We start from the raw sequence: 14300 nt of genomic DNA on the forward strand, positions 1-14300 counted from the left end.
GAAGAAAATAAAAAGGCAAAGAAAGGAAAATAAAAGCCAAGTGTGGGAAAATTTACCAAGTTATTTAGAACATATGTCACATATTTTTGTACAAATAATTGAAGATACTTTTGTTTTGGACAAAATTAACTGTTTTACCCGGTAAATTGTAATATATTTGAAAGAAAGATGGATCTACACGATGAATCAATTCCATCATTAAAAGGAAGTAAAGTCTTCCGAAAAAGACACGCGCTTCTTGATTTAGGTCAGGAAGTTGTCGTCCAGACCAGTTGTAGAGTCTACGAAAAACCTTGAAAAGTTTTCTCGAAAATCAGCTAGAAATCTACGGACCTCAGCATCAAACAGGGTCGCAAAGTGGTCAGACTTATCCTAACCATGAGAGGATCTGTCTCGTACAATGGGGGGCACCGTTCAAATTAGCTTATAAGACTAATGAATCAGATCCCCAGAAAGGATAATCTCCTTAAAGATCAAAAATCAGCTTTTAAGCCTGATATTACTCAATCCTTGAGATTGACCTTAAAGATTGAGAATTACAAACTCATGGAATTCGATGATATCTAAACTCGAGCTTGAACGAGAAAATATTTTGATCAAATTACAAACCGATTTGTTTTCTTAAAACCCTATTTTCAATGCGTTCATTACCATTGAACGTAAAATCCTAGGAATTCACCTGGAATTCATTAGGTCACCTGAACCAAATCGGGTGTCAACCATAAGAACGGTGGTTGTATAGCATGGTCAAAGACAGGACCTTGTGCCAGACCGAAAAACTATAGGGTGGTCTTTAATATTGCTCCTACAAAGGATAGTAATTGCATCCGACACGTTATAGACCATAATTAAAAGCATGTCACGGGACATTGCCTTAACAGTTGCTTGTTCAATGCTTTCCTTTACAACCGGACAGTAGTTTACCGAAAGGTAATATACGGGGCAAGTATACTGGACGTGTTGTTTTCCCAATACAAGGTTAGCAAATGGGTGACACAAAACCGCAAGTTTTGAGCTAAAATTTTCAAATCTGAAACCCACCAAACCCACAAAAACAATTTGCAAACACCGGTAAAGAGTTATTCCGGAAAACTTATCTAGGGTAAAAGCTAGATTGAATTTTCAAAAAGATCAAATGTTTTCATAAAGATCCAATTTCCTTAAAGGATCTAAATTTTCATAGTCATGTGGGACTGTAAACCACAATGTTACTACCATTGTTCATACCGTCGTATTAAAATCACTAATGTACAAAGTGTGAAGAATAAAAGAAGTGATTCAAGTATGTTTTTATTTCAAGACTATATTGCTTGAGGACAAGCAACGCTCAAGTGTGGGAATATTTGATAATGCTAAAAACGAACATATATTTCATAGCATTATCCCTCAAGAAAGACAAGTTTTTAGTTGTAATTGTTCTATTTACAAGTGATATTCGTTTAAATAATAAAAGGTGAAGACAAAAGACAGATTCGACGAATTGAAGACGCAAACGACCAAAAAGCTAAAAAGTACAAAGTACAATCAAAGTGGCTCAAATTATTGATGAGAAACGTCTAAAAATTACAAGAGTACGAGCCGCGAAACGCAAAGTACAAGATATTAAATAGTACGAAAGGACGTTCGAAAATCCGGAACCGGGACCAGAGTCAACTCTCAACGCTCAACGGACTAAAAATTACAAGTCAACTATGCACATGAATATAATATAATATATAATTAATTCTTAAAATTATATATATATATATTATATTATATATTAAAACCGTCGGCAACAAGAAAACAAGCAAATGTGAGCTGTCCCAGGGGGCCATGCGATCGCATGGCCTGGCAGGTATAAACCCATGCGATCGCATGGCAGCAACAGTGAAGTCAGGTCCTATAAAGTTCGCGTGTTTTGGCCGAATTTTTACACACTTTTTCAATCTATCTATATATATATATATATATATATATATATATATATATATATATATATATATATATATATATATATATATATATATATATATATATATATATATATATGTATAATTTATAATTTTAATTTTAATTTAAGATTAATAATAATAAGGGTATGTTAGCGAATGTTGTAAGTGTGTAAGTCGAAATTCTGTCTGTGTAACGCTACGCTATTATTAATCATTGTAAGTTATGTTCAACCTTTTTAAATTAATGTCTCATAGCTAAGTTATTATTATGCTTATTTAAATCGAAGTAATCGTGATGTTGGGCTAAAATATTAAAGACGGGGTAATTGGGCTTTGTACCATAATTGGGGTTTGGACAAAAGAACGACACTTGTGGAAATTAGACTATGGGCTATTAATGGGCTTTATATTTGTTTAATTGAATGATAGTTCGTTAATTTAATATAAAGATTTACAATTGGACGTACCTATAAATAACCATATACACTCGATCGGACACGATGGGCGGGATATTTATAAGTACTAATAATCGTTCATTTAACCGGACACGGGAATGGATTAATAGTTAATGGACTCATTAAAATAGGGGTGGATTACATGCAAGGACACTTGGTGTAATTGATACTAAAGTATTAAAACCTTATTACAGTTTAAGTCCCCAATTAGTTGGAATATTTGACTTCAGATATAAGGATAATTTGACGAGGACACTCGCACTTTGTATTTATGACTGATGGACTATTATGGACAAAAACCAAATGGACATATTGAATAATTCAGGACAAAGGACAATTAACCCATGGTAATAAACTAAAATCAACATGTCAAACATCATGATTATGAAAGTTTAAATAAGCATAATTCCTTTATTTCATATTTTATCGCACTTTTATTTACTGTCATTTTATTTATTGCACTTTTAATTTATCGTTATTTACTTTACGCTTTAAATTAAGTTATATTTACTTTTAATATTTTACATTAGGTTTTAACTGCGACTAAAGTTTTAAAATCGACAAACCGGTCATTAAACGGTAAAAACCCCATTTTATAATAATAATACTATTTATATTTATATTTATATATTTACAAATATAGTTTTAAAAATATAGCGTTAAACTTGGCTAGCTCCCTGTGGAACGAACCGGACTTACTAAAAACTACACTACTGTACGATTAGGTACACTGCCTATAAGTGTTGTAGCAAGGTTTAGGTATATCCACTCTTTAAATAAATAAATAACTTGTGTAAAATTGTATCGTATTTAATAGTATTTCGTAGTAAAAATATAACTATTTCGTATACACCTCTACGCACATCACTTTCTCCACAAGTGTAACAAGTAGGAGGAGCTTTGGCAGGAACAATAGCTTTATCCTTTGGAGGATTCTTACACGTCTTAGCATCGTGTCCCACTTTCTTACACAACTAACAAGTAGCAGTACACCGCCCCGGGTGATGCCTTTCACAAAGAATACAAAAAGGATAGGTACCCTTATAATTCGTCCTTATACTATCCGCAGGCTTCTTACTAACATTCTGAGTCGAACTTTGAGATGGCTCAAACTTCCTTTTACCTTCATTACTCTTAGTGTCAACCTGCTTATTAGCCGACGCTCTTTTTCTCTTGGCCAACATCAGATTTTGATCCATGAGAATCACATCATCAAGAGTAACCTTCTCGGCAGCAATAACATTCCCCTGAACATCCTCGGGAGACCTTCAATATATCTTTCAATCCTTCTAGCTTCAGTAGGAAACATCTCAGGACACAAAGTAGAAAGCTCAAGAAAACGATTGGTATAGCTTTCAATATCGGTACCCTTCACCTTGAGTTCCCAGAACTCGGCTTCAAGTTTTTGAACTTGACTTCTAGGACAGAATTTATTAATCATCATGCTTTTGAGTTCATCCCATGGAATTGCATTAGCATTGTCAATTCCCACGGACTTAGCATGAGCAGTCCACCAAGTCAAAGCATTGCCAGCTATGAGCTAGTGGCATATTTGACCCAATCATTATCCCCGCAGTTGCAAATTTTTTCGAACCATCAAACTAGTTCGACAGCCTCTTCATTTCCCGTGAAAGCGGGAGGGTGGCAGTTCGTAAAGTCCTTGTAAGAACAAGGTTTCAGTTGATGATTAGCATGATTAGCTTGGGCGTTGCCTTGTGCGGCAGCAAGTAACTGTTGAAATTGCTCAGTGGTCAACACTATGTTGTTAACGGTAGGTGCATCTAGACGACCCATGATGTCACTACATAGAAGTGAACATAAGTTTGATAAGTTGATAAGTTATAGGTTTGAGCAATTACAAGTATGAATAAAGTATTGATATCACATGATATAAATGAAGCACTCGATATTATTAGAAACGAGGCATTAAATAAGCCTTTATTACACGAGTTGGAAATAGGAAATAGTTTAAGGCATAGCCTTTACATGGATAGAAAATAGGAAAAAAAATAAACTAGGAAATATTAAGATTGAAGTAGTCTTCATATTTCTTTTTTCGTCCTCAACCTTCTTCATAAACTCCTCAACTTTCTCATTCTTCGCCTTTTGTTTCTCATAGACATACTCGAGGTTATCATAGAGGTTAGTAACACGGCTGTTGACTGCGTTATTGTCGTACCCCTTTAGAGCAAGCTGCTTATCGACTCGATTTCTTTCCATATTCATCCGGAAATCAACATCCTCCTTGAGATAAGCAAGTGATTGCTTTACCCAGCGGGTGTTACGTTCTTCCTCATACCTCAGTGTCGTCAACTCCTTTCTCAACTTAGCATTCTCTTCCTTCAGTTCTTAACTTCTCGGTCATTCTCGTCCATTCGATCCTCAATTCTCACCACATGGCGAAGCAACCCTTCCAAGTTCTTAGCATCATTATCACAAAAAGGAGATCGGGCTCTTTTCCTAGACGGACCAGTTTCCTCAGGACGTTTCCCCTTTTCTTCAGTTCTCGGGGTTGGGTAGTTATCAGGAGAATTAGGTAAAGTATCTGGACTATAGTAAGGTGAGGGAGGACCACCAAAGCCATAAGGTGGACTTTGAACTGGTCTTTCAGTGGAAGACTTTTCAGTATCTTCTTCGGTTGGCTTGAAAAGAGTCATTTTGTTCGCTTGATGAAAATTAGACATCCTAACATTAGGAAAGAGACTTTGATTAGTATTTTAAGCCAAGATTATCAAAGCAAGGTTGTTAAGATTATAAGGCAATCCTAAGTGCTTTAAGTCTAAGGCAGGAAAAGTTATAGTTTCCTAGATTGCTAAGGCACCCTAGCTAGCAAGTAAGGCACACATAAAAATGCAATCCTGGTTCTCTATAACAGCCTGGTTAGGGCCTGGGTGAATGTGACATTAATATCAAATAAACCAACATATTATAATATACGAGAACAATACTAAATGATAAAAACAAACTTTATTGAGTACGCAGCGAAAAATGAAATGTCGTTACAATAATGGAAAGTACAATAAAGTGATTGTTTCAAATGCAAGAATAATAAATGCGATATCTCTTTATCCTAAGTCCAAGTAGCATCACATAAGCAGTAATTAAATAAGCTTGATCAATCGACACCTGAGACAAACATGCTAAAGTGTCAACCAAAAAGGTTGAGTGAAGTTCATAGGTTTAACAAATATATTTGACCGTTGTTTTAGACCACAAGATTTAGTTTATAAAGTTGATCTCGCAGGGATCAAAAAGTTATGCCAATTCATGATATTTAGACTAAACGTTCAAAGTTTGCCCCAATGACAAGTTGTGTCTATACTTGTCGGTTTAATTTCATTATTAAGTAATACAAAGACTTAGTCAAATATATCGGGGACGTTACTCCTGATAGGCCTACCCCAAATAATTAAGAATGCATTTAACGAGCAATTAAAAATATCACTGTAGGGACTTAGTCGGACATAGCTGGGTATAGCATAGTTTAACAGTTGGTACTTGTGTCTAAATTGTAAATAGTAAAAGTAGCATGTGTCTCACCCCAAAAAGTTAAATAAGTTGTGCACAATATAAAGTGGGGCTATGAAATTCACCTTAGTAAGTAGGAGAGAGTTTGTTATTCCTCGGAATAGAAGAGTTGGATGAATGTGAGCAGAAAGTCAACCTAATGACATTTAAGAGTAGTTAAATGTTTTGCCCAAGTTTAAGATAAGTTTAACTATGCAAGAGTTTAAATGTAGTTTGTTTTACTAAGTTCTCATTTTTGGTAAGTTTCCACTTTTAGTAAGTTTCTATTTTTAGTAAGTTAGTGTTGAACACTAGTGAGTTGTTCTTAATATGTCTACCACTTATTAAGTGTGTTAGTAACTAAGTGTATGATTACTATAGTCGGGTTTGACATTATGCACCATACCCAAACATCTATTCCACCGCCGAGTCACCAGAATGACCAATTGTTACCGGTTGGCCAAGGATTTCTTGACCAAAATCTAAGTTTGGCATTCGTAATCCACAAGCATCCCATAGTGGTACCAAGGATCACCCTAGGCCTTAAGTAGTGTTGACGTTCGAGTAATCCTCACGTTATCGTGAATGACTATTGTAATCGTATGTTATACTATAAGTAGTATATTATAAGTGTTAGTAGTAGTATAAGTGTATAAGTGTTAAGTAGTAGTATAAGTAGTATTAGGGTTTTAATTAATTAGAATAGTTAGGTTTTAATAATAAATTAATGATTAGGGTTTAAGTAATAAATGTTTAATAGTATTATTAGGTTTAGGGTTTAGTAAAGTACTGATTAGGTAATGATTAGGGTTTTAATTAATGTTTAGGGTTTAAGTTGTATTAGGGTTTTATTTTGTTTAATGTTTATGTATATATATGTCGTGTGTATGTATATATATATATAGTTTATATATTTTTATATATATAACCGTATATGTATATATATGTATATGTTTATATATTTTTTTTTTACATGTATATGTATATTTATATTTTTTTTTTACATGAACAATATGAGTGTTAAGATCATGCATGAATATGATTATGAATATAAACATGAATTGAAAGAAAGATTTAAAAGTTTTGAGATTTTGGATCATACCTTGTTAATGATGATGAAGATTAACAAGAAACAAGAAGAAAACTTGATGATGAAGATCAAATAACCCAAATAATGAAGAACACGCTTGAAGATCTTGATGAACACAAAGAACAAGCTTGAAGATCACTTGAAGGTGGTGGTGGTGTGGTGGTGGTGGTGTTCTTGGCCGAATACCACAAGAGAGGGAGAGGGAGAGATTGTTTTTGAGAGAGGATTTTGGTGTGATTTGTGAATGAGAAACTAGGATTCTAGGGGTGTTTATATAGTGCAAGTATTAGAGTGTTAGTCAACATAAGGATGTTCTAATTAATGATTTTATTTTATTTTATTATTCTTTTAGTCAACAATAGGTGGTACTAGTTTATATTTTTTTTATATATATATTTTATTTTTTTAGTCAACATAAGGATGTAATTGTTTAAGATTCTTTAGTCTCATTATTATTATTATTATTATTATTATTATTATTATTATTATTATTATTATTATTATTATTATTATTATTATTATTATTATTATTATTATTATTATTTATTTTTTTTATTTTTTTTACATTTACTACATGATAAGTATTATTTTCTTTTTACTAATTCATGACTTGTATTTATTTTTATTTTTTTATTTAGTTCCCAATTGTTTTATTATTTATATAAATGTCACTTTTTATTTATTACTTAGAGATTAATAGTTATAATATTACATAAATGCATAAATTTTAATTAGCAGTGAGTGTCGACTAAAAGTTTATTATTTGGTTAACGTTAAATAGATTGTGTATATAACAACCCTTAAATAATTAATACGTATAGTCAGGCAGTAAACCCTAGGGTCATTTCAGTAATTTCAGAAGTCAAAAAGTGAGGGTTGTTATAACAACCTCCTGCATAGGAGAATGATTATGTTTCGGGTGAGTGTCTTTCTGAGAACGAAGAAGATGAAGCTAACATGGTGTTAATAGCTTCATCCGATCCATTAACATTCGATGAAGCTATAAAGGATAATAAATGGAAACGTGCAATGGATGAAGCTAACATGGTGTTAATGGCTTCAGCCTTTCCGGAGTGATTCGTTCGCAGGAAGACACTGACTCCGTCGATAAACCGTCTCCTCTTACCTTTGGTGATTTCTTCCGTCCGGTGTGTACACGGACATCAATTCCTCTAGACTTAGGGTTACGGGAGAGATTGGGTCCAATGATGATCATGGTACTGGTCCAGGTCCCTCCGGCGTACTATCAGACCCCGCAATCAATATGGTTTTTATCGGTCGGGTTGATCATTCTGTTTATATACATATGGTGGAGTCGGTATTTGGAAAGATTGGGATCTTCTCCGATGTCAAGTCTTTTCCTGGCCGCCGGTATTCTTTCGTCTCTTATGCCGCTGTGTCTGATGCTTCAAAAGCTATAATAGTGTTAAATGGATCTCCTATATTTGGTAAACCTATTTACGTTGGTAAACCGAAGCGATCTTCTATTTCTAATGGTAATCGTCAAAAGTTCGTTTTATCTCATGTTCTTAGATGTAAGATCGCACCAAAACTGGTGATTATTAACATGCTAGCTTTATCTATTTTACTTGTTGATTCATTACCTTTGGAGGACACGAAAATGTCTTCTTTTTTTATTGCTTGCAATTCCCATGTCGAAAACATTTGTATGATTGGCATGTTTGGTTGTGTATTGTCGTGTGGTGATCATGAAGGTTATGCAAAGATTCTAGCTTCTAACTCGAATGATTTTGTTGTGATTCTACCTTTGTTGGAGGCCGATTCTTTTTTTAGATTCACATGGATTGAGGTTTCGGGTATCCTGATCACTTATATGTCAAACGATAGCGCATTGAAAGTGGCCGAACTCTTTGGTGATGTGATTACCGTAGCTAGTTCATCGTTTATGCTTGGGATTGTTGGTTCTCTTTTCGCATTAATCTAATCAAAAAGTGCTAAACATATCCATGATTCGGTCGAGGTCGATATCAAGGACAAGAATGGATCTAATTTTAATGTTTGGGTATCCGAAATCTCCGATCATTCTAGCCTTAGTTGTGTTCTTTTTCACACTTTTGATCGCAAGCTTCTTGAATAGACCAATCGGTTTGTGGTTTCAAGTGGTGTCATAGCTCTTGTTTTCGCTAATCAGGATAGGGATGTGGATAATTCGCATCCTTATTATTCATCACAGTTGCATGACGCTAATTTTAAGGTTAATTGTGTTAAATCTGGTTTTGTTGTTAATTGCGATACAAGGAATGATCAAGCTAATAACAATGTTATTCTTGTCAAAAAGGTTGAATCAATACATGCTTCTATTTTTGGGACTAAGGATATAAGTATTGAACATGGTATTGAGCAAATTATGGTTCATGATAATGGTGTCATGTTTGACGCTGATTTGCCGTAGGTTAATGAGGCTTGTTTTGCTAATGAGCCGGTCAAAGAGGCCTTAGATGTGAATGGGCTGAGTGTACTACAGGTGCATTTAACGACCAGAACATCGGGTCCATATGGCCAGGTTGTAATGGAACACAAGAAGAGGGGGCTAGGGAACCCATTACTAAATTTGAAGAAATTTAACTTAAATTGTCGTCTAACAAGAGGGATAAGAAGAAGGTCGTCTTGGTTGTTGACAAGGGGGATAACTCGATATTGATAATGTGTAAAATTCGGTGGAGTTTGGTCGGGGTGGCATACTGGCATGAGATATTGTGATTGTTTATAGCCGAGGTGTGAAGGATTTTACACGGAGTGGTATATTTTGAATGGCCGTTTGAAGAAACTGCAAAAATAAGTTTTGGGTAAATCAATATTTAGAAAGAAGAAAGAAGAGATTGTTTCATGTTCGTTTAACCTACACGATAATGTTAATTATATCGATTTTGGTGATGCGGATCAAAGATTGTTCATTGATGGTCAAGTCGGGGAGATTAAGGAAAGATCTTCGTTCGTGGAATTAAAATTGTGTGAGAAAGACTTTTCCTGAGATTTAAAAGATCGTGGAGTTATTTCTCATTCCAAGGTTATTTTTGTTGGGGACGGTTCTTCAAATGTATTGACTTATAAAATTGCTATTAATCATAACGGAAAAAGAATTGACCGGGAGACCATCAATGGTAAGATAAAGAAAACAGTCCCCTAGTGCGTTTGGTTGGTTACTTAGTTGTATTGTCGTTGGTTTGCTTCTTAGGTTTTGTTTAGTTGTTTATTGTTTACTAGTTTATTCGAGGTTCGGTTCAATTTTTGTGCATAGTTAGAGACTCGGTAATAAATAGTTTCATTTTTTGTGTGTTTAAATTTTCTAGGTTCGAACCTCTATGCTATCGTTGTGTATCTTTTGATTGGGAACGTTTCTTATTTTTTTTTTTTTTTAAAAAAAAACGTTTTCGTTTCTAGCGAGTTTGCGTTAATTTTACAAAAAAAAAAAAAAAAAAAAAAAAAAAAAAAAAAAAAAACTCACAACAATAAGTCAACTCACAACAATCTACATCATCTTATATTGCTATAAATAAAATATATAATGCATTTCCTGTTTAGTAAATTGTATTACATAAACTTTATAGAACAATAGACAAACCGAACCAAAATCTTAAACTTATGATGCAACAGAAACATAAAGGAAATAAAAACACAAAATATCAAAAATTCACAACACCAGTAATTTATCAATACAATTTCAACATACATCTAAAACGAACAATACACCACGTTTTAAACAACATTTTCCACCTCTTCCACCCATTAAAATACTTCCCAATCACATTCATATAACTAGGCCTCGTTTGCACCAACATCCAATACTCGGCTAACTTTGGTCTAACTTCTATATACGTTTTCTCCAAACCTAAAAGGGTTAATCGAGCCAATATAGGAACCAACATAACATCGGCTAACGTAAACTCATCACCAGTTAAGTACAATGTTTCTTCAAGTTGTGTTTCCACTTCATCAAGAAGCTTTATAAGATGATGTTCACTTCTTTGAATTACTTGCGGGTCGAGTAATTTGTCTTCGGTTTCATAAGCTTCTTTTAGTTTGGTGTGGTAAGCAGTCGCTAGATCGGGAGCCTCGGACATACGGGCGATTATTACACGCCTTATGAACTTTGAAACGTATATGTAATGTTTTTCGGGGATGTGAGAAAGGGTGAAAAACTTTGGGTTCCACTCTTGTATTTTGTACATCCATTCGACAACGTTTTTGCTACTTTCTTTTATAATGCCACTGCCCGAGGATACCAGAGCAATTCTTTCAATATATCTGCATATATTTCACGTTAAAAAATACCTTCACCATCCCAATTTAATATTCCACAAACATAAAACACGGTTTCAGAAATGTCATTATCACACTTTTTGTTTATTTTATAGTTTTACCCCAAACTTTTTACCTACATTTCTGTTTTATGTGCAAGTAAGGGTATAAAAGAGCTTTGCCTAATTTTGGACGAAGAGAGTATGTTATTATGAAATGAATAGGGTTAAAGGTAATGATTTATTTAATTTATTTATTTAATGTATGAAAAGGCATCACATGTAGGCCATACTAAAGCAGAAGTACAATATATGAGCAATTAAGTCTACACCGTACCATGTATAAATTGGTTTGGGTCAGAAGGGGTCAAACTTGAGTATAGGTTGGGGACATTGTTGTAAAAGTTGGCCGACACGTCGGTTTGAGGACTAGCCCGTCCCGATTCGCCCAAAAATGCCTTAAAAGTCAGTCAAATGCTCAATGCTAAAAAGTCGGGTCAGAGTCTGTCAAATCGGGCAGAGTTGAGTCCAACTCCGGTCAAGTTAGGTCCGGGTCAGGTCGGGTTTGGTCCAAGTCTAGTCGGTCAAAGTCGAAAGTAGGTAAAAAAAATTATATTTTTTTAAATTAGATTTTGTGTCATATATTTATGTTTGAATATTCATGTTTTATTAATATGAACTCCAGTAAAAAAAAGTTAAAATAACTCTTATCACACACACCAATTACTATGAAAATCGTAAAAACTTACTGAATAATTTCAATGGTGTTGAAGATGATGTGGGACCCGTTTTGAAAAACAGGAACCTTGGCCGTTGGATTCATCCTGAAAAAAGAAGGATCCATGTTCTTGCCTGTAATAGGATTAACATGGTATGAGGTGTAATCAATATTTCGTTCTTCTAAAGCCAGCCTCACCTTCTGGCTCTCTAACGAATACGGGTGATGATACAGTTGCATCGACCTTCCAGTTTAAACACCAAAAGTTAAAATCTGATATCTGATTAATCAACTACAATCTAGAAACCAAAGAGCTAAATATAATTCAGCTTTCTAAATATGCTGCTAGATGCTTCTCGTGAGTTAAAAAGTACAGAGTATAATTAAAGAAAAAAAAAAAAAAAAGAGAGAGAATTTAAAGCTTTCACTAAACAACTTTTTGGATTAAATTAAACAACATTCGCATATGCAGGAATTAATACATGGGACATTTTATCATTCATTGTGTTTTTATATCCAACCCATATTGACACTGGACTGATATAATTGCACCATGGAACACAACATGACAAGTATTAACCTAACAAACTTTTTTATTATTTAAATTATGTATAAAATTTCACCCAAAATTTTAATGTATCCAACTTAAAATACCATATGTGTGAAACGGTCATACTGCTATTGTATGTACATTAATATTAATATACATACAGCTAAAAGATGTCATAGTAGGTCGCAAACTTTTATTTATTGCTATTGTATGTATCCAGTGACTTCATCAACGAACTGTATTTTTTCCCATCTATTATTACACTATTAAAGATATATGCAACATCCCTAGATTTTCCCAGGGTCAATCATATTCTTACAAGATGTAACATGTATCATAGTTTTATCTTGCAAGATTTTGAAAGTTACAAAGAAATCCATTGGACGTTTTAAACAAGTTGTAAAAGCTAAAACAAAATGCGCATATTAAACAAGTGGTAAAAGCCAAAAATTCCAACAAAAAAAGGACGAATATACAAATTGATTGCAATTGCATTTTAGGTTGTGTAATTGTGTTAACTACCGCCATAAGGGATATCAATAATGAATTTCGAGAGTGCTTATTACGATGGTATCATAACACTAACTAAAATTCAAGGCGGAAAAAAAAAACCAGGTGAGAATTGGTTCTAGCTTTATGCTCTAATTGATAGTCTATCGTTATCATTTTATCTAACTTATGGTGGGTGTTTGGAATTGTATTTTCAACATAGTTCTTCCGTTTTTACAATGACATTTTGGAAAAAGGACCTTTTAGCAAAATGAAACTTTTTACCAAATACTTTTGTTGATTATTTACATTTCGCTAACGTAATAATCATAGAATCTTCCAAAATAGCAATCCCAAACACACACCGAGTCCAAAGTCCAAACTGTTCAACTTCAAATCTTATATTGAAACTGAGAAACAGAATCATAAATACCTTTACTGATTACATAAAGGAACAAGTAACTACACAATAGTAACTGTTCTATGATTTTAAAGACCAAAAGCACTTATATATTATTTTGGTCAAAATCAATGTCTTTTGTATATTTAAACACATAAAAAAAAGATTAACAGATTCAACGGAGTAAACGCATAATCAAAGCTTCAGATTCACGAAAAAAAAGAGGCACAAAATTAATAAACAAAAAAATAACACTGCAAGATATAAACTTTAATATACTATAAGCGGTAATATCATTACCTGAAAATCTTGCTGGTTCTTCAGTGATGTTTCGAAATTAGAATCCTTGGGTTTATGGGGATTAAAAGGCAATAATAAATAAATAAATAGAAAAGGAAACAGCGAATAATAGGTTATAAAAGAAGAAAGCGACCCGGAATGTGGGGAATCCTACCGACGAAAGTGGTCGGCCGGGAAGGATTGGAAAATGTACCAGAGTACAACTATTTTGGCATAGGGTACATGTGTTATTTAATCAAAAATACATAGGATCTCGTAACAATTATTTGAGTATTTTATTATTAAACCCCACTTGTGAGTTGTGACTTGTTCATTTCACGGGTGTTATAATTACAAATATGTCTTTAAACTTCTTAATTCTAATAGTGGACCGAATTATAATTAAATGAAGTCAAAATGTATTTTTCATAATTATTTCGTGGAAACCTCGTCGGGTTTGGCCAAGGTGTTTTTGTACTCGTTTCAACAAATTAGTGTCTTTTTAAAATGTGGATGGATGTTTTGTTAAGTCAGTGGTAAAAAAGCTTCTATTGCCGCGAGAAAGCTACGACGTCCTTGAAGTTGTATGTTTGTCCGTGCATTTCTTTTTTGTTTGAGTTCG

At 33.7% G+C, this 14300-nt stretch overlaps 1 protein-coding gene across 1 annotated transcript; it reads right to left on the reverse strand.

Annotated features, from left to right (window-relative positions):
- Window positions 1–10456: 10456 nt before the first annotated feature.
- Window positions 10457–14011, reverse strand: LOC139898896 (glutathione S-transferase TCHQD-like). The gene is made up of 3 exons (XM_071881693.1): window positions 13700–14011; window positions 11992–12204; window positions 10457–11249 (listed from the first exon to the last, which is right to left on the reverse strand). The coding sequence occupies exons 2-3, from the start codon at window positions 12198–12200 to the stop codon at window positions 10655–10657; spliced, it is 804 nt and encodes a 267-aa protein (XP_071737794.1). The 5' UTR covers window positions 12201–12204; window positions 13700–14011; the 3' UTR covers window positions 10457–10654.
- Between the last annotated feature and the right edge of the window lie 289 nt (window positions 14012–14300).

The sequence above is a fragment of the Rutidosis leptorrhynchoides genome, chromosome 3 (genome assembly GCF_046630445.1).
Source record: "Rutidosis leptorrhynchoides isolate AG116_Rl617_1_P2 chromosome 3, CSIRO_AGI_Rlap_v1, whole genome shotgun sequence".
NCBI lineage: Eukaryota > Viridiplantae > Streptophyta > Magnoliopsida > Asterales > Asteraceae > Rutidosis > Rutidosis leptorrhynchoides.